Genomic DNA, 15,662 nt, shown 5'->3' on the forward strand with positions numbered 1-15,662 from the left:
TTAGCCTCTCTCTTCTTTGGTCATTTTCCTTGGATGCCCATGGAAGACTAAACTTTTACCCAACTTTTGTCCATATGCCGGGACAACGGGGAGAAGTCCCAGCTGTGAGAACAAAGCATCAACTTTGAGAATTAATAGCGTATTCTAGCAAAACATATTCCAGAGAAGTACAGAGTTCTTCTATGAAGTACAAAAGTACAGAGAAGTACAAAATGAAGATCACAGCATCCGGCCCTCTCAATTCCTGGCAAACAGATGGGGAAGAAATGGAGGTAGTGACAGATTTTATTTTCCTGGGCTCCAAGATCACTGTAGATGGGGACTGCACCAAAGAAATTAAAAGACGCTTGCTCCTGGGGAGGAAAGCTATGGCAAATCTAGACAGCATCCTAAAAAGCAGAGACATCACCCTGCCAACAAAAGTGCGTCTAGTCAAGGCTATGGTATTCCCAGTTGCAATGTATGGCTGCGAAAGTTGGACCATAAGGAAGGCCGAGCATCAAAGAATTGAGGCTTTTGAACTCTGGTGCTGGAGAAGACTCCTGCGAGTCCCTTGGACTGCAAGGCGAACAAACCGGTCAGTCCTAGAGGAGATCAGCCCTGCCTGCTCCTTAGAAGGCCAGATCCTGAAGATGAAACTCAAATACTTTGGCTACCTCATGAGAAGGAAGGACTCCCTGGAGAAGATCCTAATGCTGGGAGCGATCGAGGGCAAAAGAAGAAGGGGACCACAGAGAATGAGGTGGCTGGATGGAGTCACTGAAGAAGTCGGTACAAACTTAAATGGACTCCGGGGAATGGTAGAGGACAGGAAGGCCTGGAGGATCATTGTCCATGGGGTCGTGATGGGTCGGACACGACTTCGCACCTAACAACAACACAGATTTCAAGTTTCAGAAGCTGCTGTATTATCACAATTTCTTCTTGTTCATAGGCGGCCTGATGCCTTTACAGACTGTGTGTACTCTTTTTATTTCTGTACTCTGCAAACATCTCATTGAGTTAAAAAGAACAAGACTCCAGGAGCACTTTAAAGACTAGGGAAATTTATGGCTGGGTATGAGCTTTCGGGAGTCACGCAAGTTCATGGCACCAATTTTCTTAGTCGGCAAGGTGCTTCTGGAGACTTGCTCTTTTCTACTGCTACAGATTGTCTGAGATGGCTACTGTCAGGAGTCGGCCCACGGAGGCTAGCAAAGAAGCAGAGGAAGAGGAGTCAAGAGCAGGAGAGAGCCAGCTTGGTGTAGTGGTTAAGTACAACAGCTTCTAATTTGGTGGGCTTCTAATCTGGTGAGTTGGGGTTGATTCCTTCCTCCTGTACATGCAGCCAGCTGGGTGACTTGGGGCTAGTCTCAGCCCTGATAGTTCCGTTCTCACAAAGCAGTAATATCAGAGCTCTCTCAGCCCCACCTGCTTCACTGGGTGCCTGTTGCGGGGAGAGGAAAGGGGATTGTAAGATGCTTTGAGACTCCTTCGGGTAGTGAAAAGCAGGGTATAAAAACCAACTCTTCTTCTACCCTTGAGCAACAGAGATAGAGACAGGACGGGCTGGCTGCTTATCACCACCAAAGGCTAGAAGACACACCTGAGTCCTTGCAGGATGAAGACTGAAGGGCCTAGACTTCCAATGTGAAACACTGCAGGTGCTGCCCTTGTTCTCTGGCCATGGCTATTTGAATCTGGGGCACTGAGCACCACACGTCACGTCTACACATCAGGAATCCTACCCAGCTTCCCAGCCGGACTCCTGCCTGAACAAACTTCAGGCTGCACGACTCTGTTGAACTCCCACCTGCTCTGACTCTGAACTGGCATATGTTTCTGTCTGTTTCTATTTATCCCTGATCCCAGAATGCTAAATTCCAGGACTGATAACAGCACCACTGGGAACTCTGCCCACTTCAAGGTCAAGACAGACCTAGCCAAGTAAGCGGGCCCGGCCGGGGATGGGCCATCCCAGCTACCCATTCCAGCTGGATGCTTACTCATGTTGTCATGTGCAAGATCTGTAGTGGGCCTGATTCAACAGCTTATGAAGAATTTTCTACAGGGAGAATCAGGGGAGATGTGTAATTAGGATATTCAGATTAGGAACTTCCTGATGTTTAAAAAAGTCTCCTCCTGTGTCCTGATTTGCTGAGCTGCAGACTTACTTCCTCCCCAGTTACTTCTAGAACAAGCCTTCCTTCCTTCCTTCCTTCCTTCCTTCCTTCCTTCCTTCCTTCCTTCCTTCCTTCCTTCCTTCCTTCCTTCCTTCCTTCCTTCCTTGGATTTTTTGGCCACCCCTCCTCAACAATGGTCTCGGGGCAGCTAACCTCGTTGGAATCAAATACAAACTTTTCTAAATTCTATAAGACCAATTGCAAGTGACTTAAGAAATCCTGAAGAATTAGGACAGACCACTCCATCACAGAAACTACCCTAGAACCAGGGGTCTAATGGGTCTGAATTAAGATTATAGCCCCCAAAATTCTGATGGAAAGCGTAAGGTGCCAGGGGAGGGGGGGCATTTAATGATATCACCTTTCTCTTTTCATTCTTTCTGCTCCTCCTTTGCTTATTTAAACTCTGCTGTGGTCCCACTTTCCTAAGAGCAGTAAAGGGGAGGGACAGGGGGTAAACTCTCTATCCCTAAGGCTCAAAAAGCATGACACCAGGGCAGATGCAAAGTGCTAGATGTCCAAATCTATCTAGCAGGAGATACTCTTTCAGAGAGAGGCCGGTAGTCAGGGCCTAAGGGAATGTTAGTCCCAGAACCCAAAAGAGGGGCACTTTGCTCTTACAGAAACACCTCTGTTCACAACTGCGCACCTTCATGTACCGTGTCTCCAATTTTCTCCCCTCCCAGTGTTGGATTACAAATGGGCAAAGAGGCAGAAAGGTGACTGGAAAACCTTGCAGGGGACTGCTGGTTAGTTTGGCAAGGTTAGAAACCTCCCCCTGTTTCAAATTGCTCCCTTCTTGTCTCTGAATGGCTTACTATGGTTTTCCTGGTTTTCTCTCTCCCCCTTCCTGCTAATATAGTCTCTTCTCTGCAGGGGTAGTCAACCTGTGGTCCTCCAGATGTCCGTGGACTACAATTCCCATGAGCCCCTGCCAGCGTTTGCTGGCAGGGGCTCATGGGAATTGTAGTCCATGAACATCTGGAGGACCACAAGTTGACTACCCCTGCTCTAAAATATGTCCTTTTCCGCAATAAATCTGTTTTGTTCTTAAGCTGCATGTGCTCAGCTTTTCTATATATTTAGAAGGAGTTGGATTTAAACCCTGCTTTTCACTGTCCAAAAGAATCTTAAAGCACCTTATAGTTGCCTTCCCTTCCTCCCACCTCCACAGTCACTCTGGGATGTTGGTGGGGCTGAGCCCTGACAGGACTGCTCTGTGAGAACAGCATTATCAGAACTGTTATCAGCCCAAGGTCACCCAGCTGGCGGCATGGGGAGGAGCCTGGAAGCAAACTCAGCTCACCAGATTAGAAGCTTCTGCTCTTAACCACTACACCAAGCTGACGTTGTGTTGGTTCTTATACCCCACTTTTCACTGTCCCAAGGAGTCTCAAAGTGGCTTACGATCACCTTCCCTTCCCCCTCCCCCCAACAGACACCTTGTGAGATAGGAGGGGCTGAGGGAGCTCTGAGAGAGCTGGGTCACCCTGCTGGCTGAAGAGTGGGGAATCAAACCTGGCTCTCCAAATTAGAGGCCACCCCTCTTAGCCTCAGCACCACGCTGCCTCTCTGCTAACACTCAGTACTATTCCCACCACCCATTACAAACAAAACAAAGGGGGGGGGGAAGAAAGGGAAAGGGGAAGGGGGAAAGACCCAGATGCAGCCTGTCAAATTTTATTGAACTTTCCCGGAGATGTTTCTCTCGCTGACTTCAAGGCTGGCTGATTCCAGGGCAACAACAAGGAACTTTGCCCGGACAAGTTGCAAGCTCCTTGCCAGCTCATTCCGAATGAATGAGCAATTGCGATTCGCGGATTAATTTATCTGCGGCTAAAAGCCTTAGCTCCCTATCAGGCCCCAGGCGCTATGGTGAGGAGTGTCATAGAGATGCCTCCAAGTAAATAGCCGTCATTAAGCTGCTCGACAAACACCCAGGGCCAGGGGGAGCCCCACCTCCCCCCGCCAATGAATCCGGGAGACCGCAGGCTAGCTACAGCCAATCCATTTCTCCGTGGCCACAGCAGCCTGATGGAGGGGTGAAGAGTGGCAGCCCCTAATCTGGAGAACAGGGTTTGATTCCCTGCTCCTTCTCCCCATGCAGCCATTGGGCCGGGTTTGATCCGGAGTCCTTCTGCATGTCAAGTGGAGGCTCTTCCACTGAGCCACGGCCCCTCCCTAATCAACATAAACACAGGAAGCTGCTTATACTGTCAGATCATTGGTCTATCAAGGTCAGCCTTCCCATCACCTGCCTGATCTTTTCAACTGGGGATTCCGGGGATTGAACCTGGGTCCTTCTGCATGCCAAGCAGAGGCTCTTCCACTGAGCCACAACCCTTCCCTAATAAACATGAGCTATGGCCCCTCTCTTAAGATAATAAACATGAGCTATGGCCCCTCTCTTGTGGTGCAGAGTGGTAAGGCAGCCGTCTGAAAGCTTTGCCCATGAGGCTGGGAGTTCGATCCCAGCAGCCGGCTCAAGGTTGACTCAGCCTTCCATCCTTCCGAGGTCGGTCAAATGAGGACCCAGCTTGCTGGGGGGTAAAGGGTAATGACTGGGGAAGGCACTGGCAAACCACCCCGCATTGAGTCTGCCATGAAAACGCTAGAGGGCGTCACCCCAAGGGTCAGACATAACTCGGTGCTTGCACAGGGGATACCTTTACCTTATGGCCCCTCTCCATGACTCTCCAGGGTCTTAGACAGAAATCTTTCCCATACCCTCCGACCTGGTCCTTCTAAATGGAGATGCCGGGGATTGAACCGGGGACCTGCTGTATGCCAAGCAAAGGCTCTTCCTCTGAGCCACGGCCCATCCCCAGTGCAAGTCGTCTGCTGGGCTTACCAAGAGTTTGCCCAGGTCCAAGCTCTACCTCTTGAGGACACAACAGCTTACCTGGTAAGCACCACACTCTATGATCCTTGAAATGTAATTCACACCTCCTGGGGTAGGGGGAGCTGAGGCACTCTAAACAGATTTTTTGCCCTTTGGCTCAGTAAAGATTTGTGCATTTAGCCCAAGGTCACCCAGCTGGCTGCATGCGGAGGAGGAGCAGGGAATCAAACCCGGTTCTCCAGATGAGAAGCCGCCATTCTTAACCACGACCCCCCGCTGGCTCCACAAGACATCTAAAGAAACCAACCCTGCCTAATATTTGGATGGATTCCTCAAGGATTTGTGTGTAAGTTCCTCCAAGGAACACGAGTGGTCATGCTGCAGAAAAAAAACCCACTTCTAAAAGTCCCTTGCATGGCTGCAGACAACCCTCAGATCTCCTGGATCCATGACGGAGGCCATCGGATAAATAAAATAGAATCATAGAGTTGGAAGGGGCCATACAGGCCATCTAGTCCAACCCCCTGCTCAACGCAGGATCAGCCCAAAGCATCCTAAAGCATCCAAGAAAAGTGTGTATCCAACCTTTGCTTGAAGATTTCCAGTGAGGGGGAGCTCACCACCTCCTTAGGCAGCCTATTCCACTGCTGAACTACTCTGACTGTGAACATTTTTTTCCTGATATCTAGCCTATATCGTTGTACTTGTAGTTTTAACCCATTACTTTCCTTTCCTCTGCAGCCAATGGGAACAGCATCCTGCCCTCCTCCAAGTGACAACCTTTCAAATACGTAAAGAGGGCTATCATGTCCCCTCTCAGCCTCCTTTTCTCCAGGCTGAACATTCCCAAGTCCCTCAACCCATCTTCATAGGGCTTGGTCCCTTGGCCCCAGATCATCCTCGTCGCTCTCCTCTGTACCCTTTCAATTTTATCTACGTCCTTCTTGAAGTGAGGCCTAAATAAATAAATGCCACATGCTAAGTGCACGCTGGATTATTTGAACAAATACTTCAGGCTGGCAATTCGTTCCAGACAGTCAGTTTACCTGGATGATCCACAAAGAAAGAGCTCATAAGCAAAACAAAACAGCAAAGCGTGTCTCGCAGGATGCTAAAGGTCAAACAAATGATTTTCCACAAGGCGTAAGCATTGGCAAGCCCTTTTTGTCAAATACCTGATGCAGACAACAAGAGACATGGACAACCTCTTTCACTCTGGATCCTTCGTCCTCTATCCTGTCCCATCCCAAGATGGGGAGGGGTTTGGAGACCAAGATGCAGGAGGAAAGGTTGGGGGAGCTTGGTCTGTTTAGCCTGGAGAGGAGACGACTGAGAGGGGATCTGATAACCATCTTCAAGTATTTAAAAGGCTGCCATATAGAGGATGGAGCAGAGTTGTTCTCTCTTGCCCCGGAGGGACGGACCAGAACGAAGGAGATGAAATTAATCCAAAGGAAATTCCATCTAAACCTCCGGAAGGAGTTCCTGACAGTGAGAGCGGTTCCTCAGTGGAACAGGCTTCCTCGGGTGTGTTCTCCGTCTTTGGAGATTTTTAATCAGAGGCTGGAGAGCCATCTGACAGAGAGGCTGATTCTGTGAAGGCTCAAGGGGGTGGCAGGGGACAGTGGAGGAGCGAGAGGGTTGGGAGTGTCCTGCACAGTGCAGGGGGTTGGACTAGATGACCCAGGAGGTCCCTTCCAGCTCTATGATTCTATGATCTCTGTCTGCCTTTCCCCCCTCAAGCAGAAATGCCCATGTAACCGTCTGTTGCCCCTCACTCGTGTCCTGCTCAAACCCCCCTCCCCATGAATTCAGGGCCAGGGTCATCACGGTCTTCGGGATCCGATGCATCACGGAGACAGGGCAACGCATCTCCAAGCCGGCGTAATTAAAAGCCGCCTCGTAAACCTGTTCTGTGAAGAAAACTTTTCTGCTGGCGGCCTCATTTGCACATTAATTGCTGCCATTCATCCTACAAATATTTCAAAATGCTGCCGGTCTTCAAAAACAGAACGAGAGGGGAAAAAAAAGAAGAAGAAGAAGAAGAGAGGAGAGAATGTTTCCTGATTAAAAAAAATACCTTGACATTTAAACTAAATGAGCTCGACTGGAAAAGAAGCGAGGCTTGAATTAACTAGGCCGCGACACACGGCAATTATCCTGCGGGGAAGGGGGGGGTTGGTGTGGCCAACCCCCCCTCCCTGCCAGCCCACCACATGGGCTGTCGGAAATTTATCACCATGGAACACCTTCCAACGTTTGACAGCGGAATCGAGGAATTCCGGCTTCACCATTCAACGGAGCCCCTTTCGTTTCCCTTGCCGCTGAATCGGAACACCGGCTCTGCTGATATTCCAAAAATCTGACCCACAACAAAACTAAGTGTCATAGCTAATATTTTTAAGAATGTACTACTAGCCCTTGACTACAATGCATGGCCAAGTACGTGAAAGGCGTCAGGTGCGTTTACTACATTCGAGAGCAGCAGTGCCTTAGAAACAAACAAGACGTTTTGGGGCAGGAGCTCCCCACCTCCTTAGGCAGCCACCTCCAATGCTGAATTAGACCCACAGAATCCTAGAGTGGGAAGGGGCCATGCAGGCCATCTAGTCCCACCCCCTGCTCAGTGCAGGATCAGCCTCCAGCATCCAGGAGAAGGATCAGTCCAGCCGCTGCTTGAAGAAGGCCAGTGAGGGGGAGCTCCCTACTTCCTTAGGCAGCCCTTTCCACTGCTGAACTACTTGGACTGTAAAAATTCTTTTTCCTGGTATCTAACCAATATAGTTCTACAGAACGACACAGCTACTCTTTGGAACTACCTTCAGGTGTATTATTTCCATGTTCTTTCACAACAAGCCTATAAGGTAGGACAGTGTTTCTATGTCTGCACAGCAAATATGGGAGATGATGTTAGGGATTATTAGGAATAAGAAGAGTTGGCTTTTATATTGAGCTTTTCACTACCCAAAGTGGATTACAACCACCTTCCCTTCCTCTCCCTACAACACAGGTGAGTCTGAAAGAATTCTGAGAGCTGCTCTTTGAGAATGGTTCCAAGAGAACTGGGGCTAGCTCAAGATAACCCAAACCCCTGACACCCTCCCAAATCTCCAGGTATTTCCCAACCCAAAGCTGGCAACCATACCTCATGAACAGTGGACTCTTTTAATTTGCCAGACATGATCAGAATGGGGACTGGATCGTCTATCGCCAAAGCAAATAATCGATAATGACATAAAGATGCTCCCCTGGAGGAATGAGGGAAATCTTGACGACAGGAGCGTGGAAAGTGTGGACTGATGCATATGAATCTCTCCCAACAAGGCCGCCATTGTGTCAAAAGAAGGCCACTGCCAGACCCCGTGCGGAAGCCTCGGAGGGACAATTTTATCTGCTCCGTTAAGTCCTTGTTGGTTATGCAATCGGAATGCGTTTCACAAGGAGGGTTAAAAAGGAGAAAGGGGAACTCCAGGGGAAGGCGAAGGGGCTCCGCTGGGCCGGGGAGGGGGGAGAAAAAGTGAATCTTTTCCCTTTAGGGCTTTCAATCCCATCTTGAGCAGGCAGCTGCACCCAGAACAGATGGCTGCGGTTTGTTTGCATCACACGAAGCCATTTCACCGTGACCGGATCTCAAAAGGATGATTAAGGGAGGCGAACCTCAACTCAGTTGGGGGCAGGGGTGGAAATGAAAGGAAGGTGGCAGCCGAGCAGGGCAAAAGAAAGAAGTGTGTCCGGCCTTGAACAGAGCCAGAGCCAGGGTCTTTTCGGCCCTGGCTCCAAATTTGGCGGAATCGGATGCTAGCTGAGACCCGGGACCTGACGGAACTGTTCCAGTACCACGAGGAACTGTAAAACAGCGCTTTTCTGCCAGGTGTGCAGCTGAGGCTGGAACAAGCATATCAAATCATGTGGGCCTCCCTCCTTTCCCTCTCCAAAATAGAATCCCACCACTGAATAATGAAGACGTGGGATTCAAAAATATATTTAAAAATATATTAAAGGTAAAGGTATCCCCTGTGCAAGCACCGAGTCATATCTGACCCTTGGGGTGACGCCCTCCAGCGTTTTCTTGGCAGACTCAATACGGGGTGGTTTGCCAGTGCCTTCCCCAGTCATGACCGTTTACCCCCCAGCAAGCTGTGTGAGGCTGAGAGAGCCTTGATATCACTGCTCGGTCAGAACAGTTTTCTCAGTGCCGTGGTGAGCCCAAGGTCACCCAGCTGGCTGCATGTGGGGAGTGCAGAATCGAACCCGGCATGCCAGATTAGAAGTCCGCACTCCTAACCACTGCACCAAACTGGCTCTCAACTTCGGGGGTTCATAAAAACCTGGCTGAGAAAGCCTCCCTCAGAGATGAAAGATTTTCCAGGGTGTATGCTTTTGTGAGTCAAAGCTCTCAGGTGTTTGTCCTCAGAGCCTGGGCTGTTTTCATAACAATGGTGCAATGCCTCTTTTTCCCACTTTGTATTCTCTTGGTGGATATGGATCTTTTCTTTTTAAAAATATATAGAGACCCCCTCCCCCTTACTCCATGAGTTTAAGGAGACTTAGCAGACATGCAGTCTGAAGCTCTGCCAATGAGGCTGGGAGTTCGATCCCAGCAGCCGGCTCAAGGTTGACTCAGCCTTCCATCCTTCTGAGGTCGGTAAAATGAGGACCCAGCTTGCTGCTGGGGGGTAAATGGTAATGACTGGGGAAGGCACCGGCAAACCACCCCGTATTGAGTCTGCCATGAAAACGCTAGAGGGCGTCACCCCAAGGGTCAGACAGGACCCGGTGCTTGCATAGGGGATACCTTTACCTAGGGAAAGAGAACAAAAACAGATACAGGCATGGCAAAATGTTTGGGGCTACAATGGTCTGAAAGAAAGGCACGCCGATGGGACCAAAAAAACAGAGTTTCAAGTCCAGCGGCAACTTTAGGATCCACAGAGTTTAATGCAGAGTAGGAGCTTTCAAATGCAAGCACAGTGCTTCAAGTGGCCACAAGAGTTAGCTAACTGCCACAACCTGGACCACTGAACCCTTGTGGGTAGGATGCTAGAGGACTTCAGCAGTGAATGACCATGAACAGTACTGACCCCACTGCCAGGGTGCTGCATGGCCTGTGCATGAAGATGCACAAAACATGCAGAGGATGGTTTTTGGCACACTGTAAGGGTCTCTCTCCATGCTATTGGGTGGGTGCCAGTTAAGCCCCAGGAGCGATAACTAATGGACTCTATCCAGACACAGGAAAAACACTTCCAAACGGACTTGCTAATGAACTCCACCCAGACACAGGAAAAACATTTCCTAACGGTCTTGCTAATGAACTCCACAGACACAGGAAAAAAAACACTTCCTAATGGACTTGCTAATGAACTCTACACAGACAACAGAAAAATGCTTACTAGTTCCAGAATATCCCCTGGGAGACTCCCAGAAAAGACAGGAATATGATGCATTATTCACAAACACACAGAGAAGTAAATAAAATGCCCAGCAACTGTTCCTCACTCTCCATATTTTGGCATGGAGAGATTCCCATCTTGCTGTTTCCTTCCCCTGAAGATGCTGGCCACAGTTACTGCCAAAATGTCAGGGACTAAAACTACCAGATCACAGCCACACAGCCCGGAAAAAAACACAACATCCAGTTGACTCTGGCTGTGAAAGGCTTCGACAATTCATTGACAACTAGCGCCTCTCCCATCTGGACTCAAAGGAGAAAAGTAAATCAATATGCAGGAATTACGAGGCGTAGTCAGAGGCCAATTGAACTGCTGGCTTGGAAAGTTTGCTCCACGACATTCAGATGCATCTCGGGGACCCAGTTTGAGGATGAAGCATCTACCCGCGAGCCTCTTCATTAGCACAACAAAAGAGACGCGTCCCAGTTCAGACCTGCTCATTATTTTCCACCGCTTTTGCTTTTCTTTGCGTGGTGCAAGTCCGTGAGCCCTTCAAGATGTAGGATTTTCTCCCCAGGGAGGCCAGAGACATCCAACATCGCCCTCCCTCCCCAGCCTCCAGAAAAAAGAGGATTTTGCCATTTCAAGCACTAAAGCTCCTTTGGAAGCCCTTCATGCAACAGCTGCTGAGCGTCACAGATTTCAGGTGCATGCACGTGTGTGTGTGTGTGTGTGTGTATGTGTGTGTGGGCACACGCCGGGGGGAGGGGGCACCTAGATCTCCACTCCCACCCTCTGCACAGGGCATTCAAGAAGGTCAAGTTGATGGCCAGATAATACTTGGACTTTCTCCCTTTTGGGAAGGCCAACCGTGGAACCCACATCTCCCAGAGACCCGACGATGCCTGGTTGTTCCACCACCCTTACCCTCTCAAGGAGGCTGTCTTGCAGGAGCGTCTGCTGGAGGGCCCCCGGAGCAACTTCCTCCAAGTGCAAAACGTGGCAGAGGTCGGTCAGCTCCTCTCGCCCCAGGGAGCCCGAGCCGGTGAGGTCGAAACTGTCAAAGAGTTCCTTGAGACGGGCTTCGTACTGGTCCTGCTCAGCTTCGTCCATCCCATAGCCCACCGTGCCCAGCTGGGGAGCAAGAAAGAGAGAACACACAATCACAGACATGAACACCAGAAGAGCCCTGCTGGATCTGAGCAGCGATCCCTTTGGTTCAGCCTCCTGTCCCACACAACGGCCAACCAGGTCCTCCGGAGGGACAACAACATATATGCATGCAGGTAAAAAGAAAAGTTTGTAAACCCCAAGAGAAAAAAGACCCAAATTGCAGGGACTCTTGCAATATTTGATGTCTGTGGTAAAAGGTAAAGGTCTCCCCTGTGCAAGCACCGAGTCATGTCTGACCCTTGGGGTGACGCCCTCCAGCGTTTTCATGGCAGACTCAGTGCAGGGTGGTTTGCCAGTGCCTTCCCCAGTCATTACCACTTACCCCCCAGCAGCAAGCTGGGTACTCACTTTACCGACCTTGGAAGGATGGAAGACTGAGTCGACCTTGAGCCGGCTGCTGGGATTGAACTCCCAGCCTCATGGGCAGAGCTTTCAGACTGCATGTCTGCTGCCTTGCCACTCTGCGCCACAAGTGGCTCTTGTCTGTGGTATGCCTGTTTAAAGTCAAAATAGTTTCTATAAAGGGTCCTCAGCCTTTCTGAGCCTGTGGGCACTTTTGGAGTTCTAATACAGCATGGCGGGCGCAGCCACAAAACAGCAGCCACAAGAGATGAAGCCAGCCACAAAACAAATACACAACAATAAAACACCCTAAAAAAAATACAAAAACCAATGTAATACATCAAGAAAGTGGTACAACCAGAAAATCTCCCTAGCCTCTAGTGCAGTTGACTCAATGGGAATGGGGCAGTTGGGGGTGTAAAAAGAAAGCAGGGGAGATTTGAACACTGGGTCTATGTAGAATACCGGGAGGGGGGGTGTCTGAATTCCCCGGTACTTATCATGCCCAGCCTCAACCAAACGCCTGGTGGAAGAGCTCCGTCTTGCAGGCCCAGCAGAACCTTGAGTGTTCCGACAGGGCCTGCAGCTCTCCTGGAAGCTCATTCCACCAGGGAGGGGCCAGGACCGAAAAGGCCCTGGCCCTGGTCGAGGCCAGGCGTGCTTCCTGGGCCCATCAGCAAATTCATACCTGCAGGGCATAGGGAGGTAAGCGGTCCTGCAGGTAGGTAGGACCCAAGCTGCTAGAGCCTTAAAGGTACAAAACCAAGACCTTGAACTTGATCCGGAAACAGCCTGGCAACCAATGCAGATGCATCAGCAGAGACTGGACCTGGGTCTTCCAAGATGACCTAGTGAGGGACCGCTTTCTGTACCGGCTGTAATCTCCAGGTGAGAGCCAAGGGCAGGCTCAAACGTGAATGCCCCCCAAAATCTTCTTGGTCTCTAAGATCCTAGTAGACTTGAATCCCATGCCATGCAAAGAGAAACCAGACTAAGAAGACTTCAATCAAGTTCTCTGTGAAATCACCCCCCAAAAAAAGCATGCCATTTCCACAAAGATGCTCTCCTTGTAGTATTGTGTTTTATTTGTTGTGTAAATGTGAGGTGTGAATTCTCCCTGAAGAGTAGTAATCTCTTCTCCAGCTCCTTGTTCCTGCAAGCTTGTTTTTCCTCCAACCCTCCACGGTAAAATATTACAGCAGGTTCCAAGGGGAGAACTGGGACACAAGGGAGAGGTTTCTCCTCACCTTACCTCAGCGGCTGCCTGTGAGGCCAACCTTCTGTGTGACGCTGACTGAGGCAGAAGAGAGTCCCTGTGGGGTTCAGCACTCGTGAGCCGTCTCATTCAAAAGCATCAAGACAGCCCTGCTGGGTCAGACAAGAAGAAGAAGAAGAAGAAGAAGAAGAAGAAGAAGAAGAAGACGAAGAAGACGAAGAAGAAGAAGAAGAAGAAGGAGTTGGTTCTTATATGCCGCTTTTCCCTACCCGAAGGGGTCTCAAAGCAGCTTCCAGTCGCCTTCCCATTCCTCTCCCCACAACAGACACCCTGTGGGGTGGGTGAGGCTGAGAGAGCCCTGATATCACAGCCCGGTCACAACAGCTTTATCAGAGCCATGGCGAGCCCAAGGTCACCCAGCTGGTTGCATGTGGGGGGAGCGCAGAATCGAACCCGACATGCCAGATTAGAAGTCCGCACTCCTCACCACTACGCCAAACTGGCTCTCCACACCACACAGACTGATTCCCCAGCTTGTGGCCATTCATAGAATCACAGAATCATAGAGTGGGAAGGGGCCATACAGGCCATCTAGTCCAACCTCCTGCTCAATGCAGGATCAGCCCAAAGCATCCTAAAGGATGTCCATCAAGGCAGGAGGGGAAAGGCCATGGATCATCTCTGGAGTATCTGCAACCCCCCTCCAGAGCTCCTGAAGACCTCTGAGGATCCAAAGACCCCCCAGGTAGGAATCTCTGCTCCAGACGGCGGGGGTCAGAATTCTGGCACAAGAAGAACCTGCACAGGCCTCTGTCATCTGTGCTCCCTCTTCCCATTCCTCTGGGCAGATGTCATTGGGGGCGTTCGGAGGCTGAATGCCGCCATGTCTTCTTGGGATATTGATTCCGTTGTATGGTTTTTAGGTCCTAGAGCAGGGGTAGTCAAACTGCGGCCCTCCAGATGTCCATGGACTACAATTCCCAGGAGCCCTTGCCAGCATTCGCTGGCGAACGCTGGCAGGGGCTCAATGGGAATTGTAGTCCATGGACATCTGGAGGGCCGCAGTTTGACTGCCCCTGTCCTAGAGTGTATTAATGGGGTTTTCTGGGGTTTTTATTATGGACAAAGAACTCCTACTGTTACAACTGATCTCCTGATGACCAAATGAGATCCCCTGGAGAAGATGGCTTTTTTGGAGGGTGGACTGTATGGCCTTATATCTTACGCTCCTCTCCTGCCCTCCTCAGGCTCCACCCCCAAAATCTCCCAACCCAGAGGCGGCAGCCCTGTGCATCTCACGCTCCTTCGGCAAACATGGTATTTTTCTTGATCCCTGTTAAACCCCAGGTAATCTCTGACTATCTCTACAAATAGGGAACACGAGGTAGAGGCCCTTTCAATAACACAACACCCGCTTTACAAAAAAGGAACCCACTCAGTTTTTCCTTTTAAAGTTTTTATATGCGCATTTTGTATGCATGCACACATATATGATCTTTATTATTGTGTTTTAATTGCTTTGTTTTACTGATTGAGCTGTAAGCTGTCCTGAGCACATCTCTGGGGAAGAGGCATATCAATTTTAAAAACAAAATAAATCTATATAAGTAGTCAAAAAGAATGTGGACAAAATGGAGAGGGGGCAGAGGAGAGCAGGGGTGGGACTAGATGGCCTGCATGGCCCCTTCCCCCTCTAGGATTCTAGGAGTCTAGTTCAGCAGTGGAAGGGGCTGCCTAAGGAGGTGTGGAGCTCCCCCTCACTGGCCATCTTCAAGCAGCGGCTGGACAGATCCTTCTCCTGGATGCTGGAGGCTGATCCTGCACTGAGCAGGGGGTGGACTAGATGGCCTGCATGGCCCCTTCCCACTCTAGGATTCTAGGAGTCTAGTTCTGCCGTGGAAGGGGCTGCCTAAGGAGGTGGGGAGCTCCCCCTCACTGGCGGTCTTCAAGCAGCGGCTGGACAGATCCTTCTCCTGGATGCTTGAGGCTGATCCTGCACTGAGCGGGGGGTGGGACTAGATGGCCTGCATGGCCCCTTCCCACTCTAGGATTCTAGGAGTCTAGTTCTGCCGTGGAAGGGGCTGCCTAAGGAGGTGGGGAGCTCCCCCTCACTGGCGGTCTTCAAGCAGCAGCTGGACAGATCCTTTTCCTGGATGCTGGAGGCTGATCCTGCACTGAGCAGGGGGTGGGACTAGATGGCCTGCATGGCCCCTTCCCACTCTAGGATTCTAGGAGTCTAGTTCTGCCGTGGAAGGGGCTGCCTAAGGAGGTGGGGAGCTCCCCCTCACTGGCCGTCTTCAAGCAGCGGCTGGACAGATCCTTCTCCTGGATGCTTGAGGCTGATCCTGCACTGAGCAGGGGGTGGACTAGATGGCCTGCATGGCCCCTTCCCACTCTAGGATTCTAGGAGTCTAGTTCAGCAGGGGAAGGGGCTGCCTAAGGAGGTGGGGGCTCCCCCTCACTGGCCGTCTTCAAGCAGCGGCTGGACAGATCCTTCTCCTGGATGCTGGAGGCTGATCCTGCACTGAGCAGCG

At 50.5% G+C, this 15,662-nt stretch overlaps 1 protein-coding gene across 8 annotated transcripts in view; it reads right to left on the minus strand.

The window, feature by feature from the left end:
• NIN (ninein) overlaps positions 1-15,662 on the minus strand; it is a 114,318-nt gene that overhangs the window by 91,389 nt on the left and 7,267 nt on the right. For all 8 annotated transcript variants that reach the window (XR_013228623.1, XM_077324074.1, XM_077324076.1 and 5 more), the window contains exon 2: positions 11,325-11,531. Coding sequence is in view for 7 of the 8 variants with exons in the window: in XM_077324074.1 (XP_077180189.1) it covers positions 11,325-11,531 (207 nt within the window). In the remaining variant the exon portion in view is untranslated. The remainder of the gene's footprint in view (positions 1-11,324; positions 11,532-15,662) is intronic.

Source organism: Paroedura picta, chromosome 2 (genome assembly GCF_049243985.1).
Source record: "Paroedura picta isolate Pp20150507F chromosome 2, Ppicta_v3.0, whole genome shotgun sequence".
Classification (NCBI taxonomy): Eukaryota; Metazoa; Chordata; class Lepidosauria; order Squamata; family Gekkonidae; genus Paroedura; species Paroedura picta.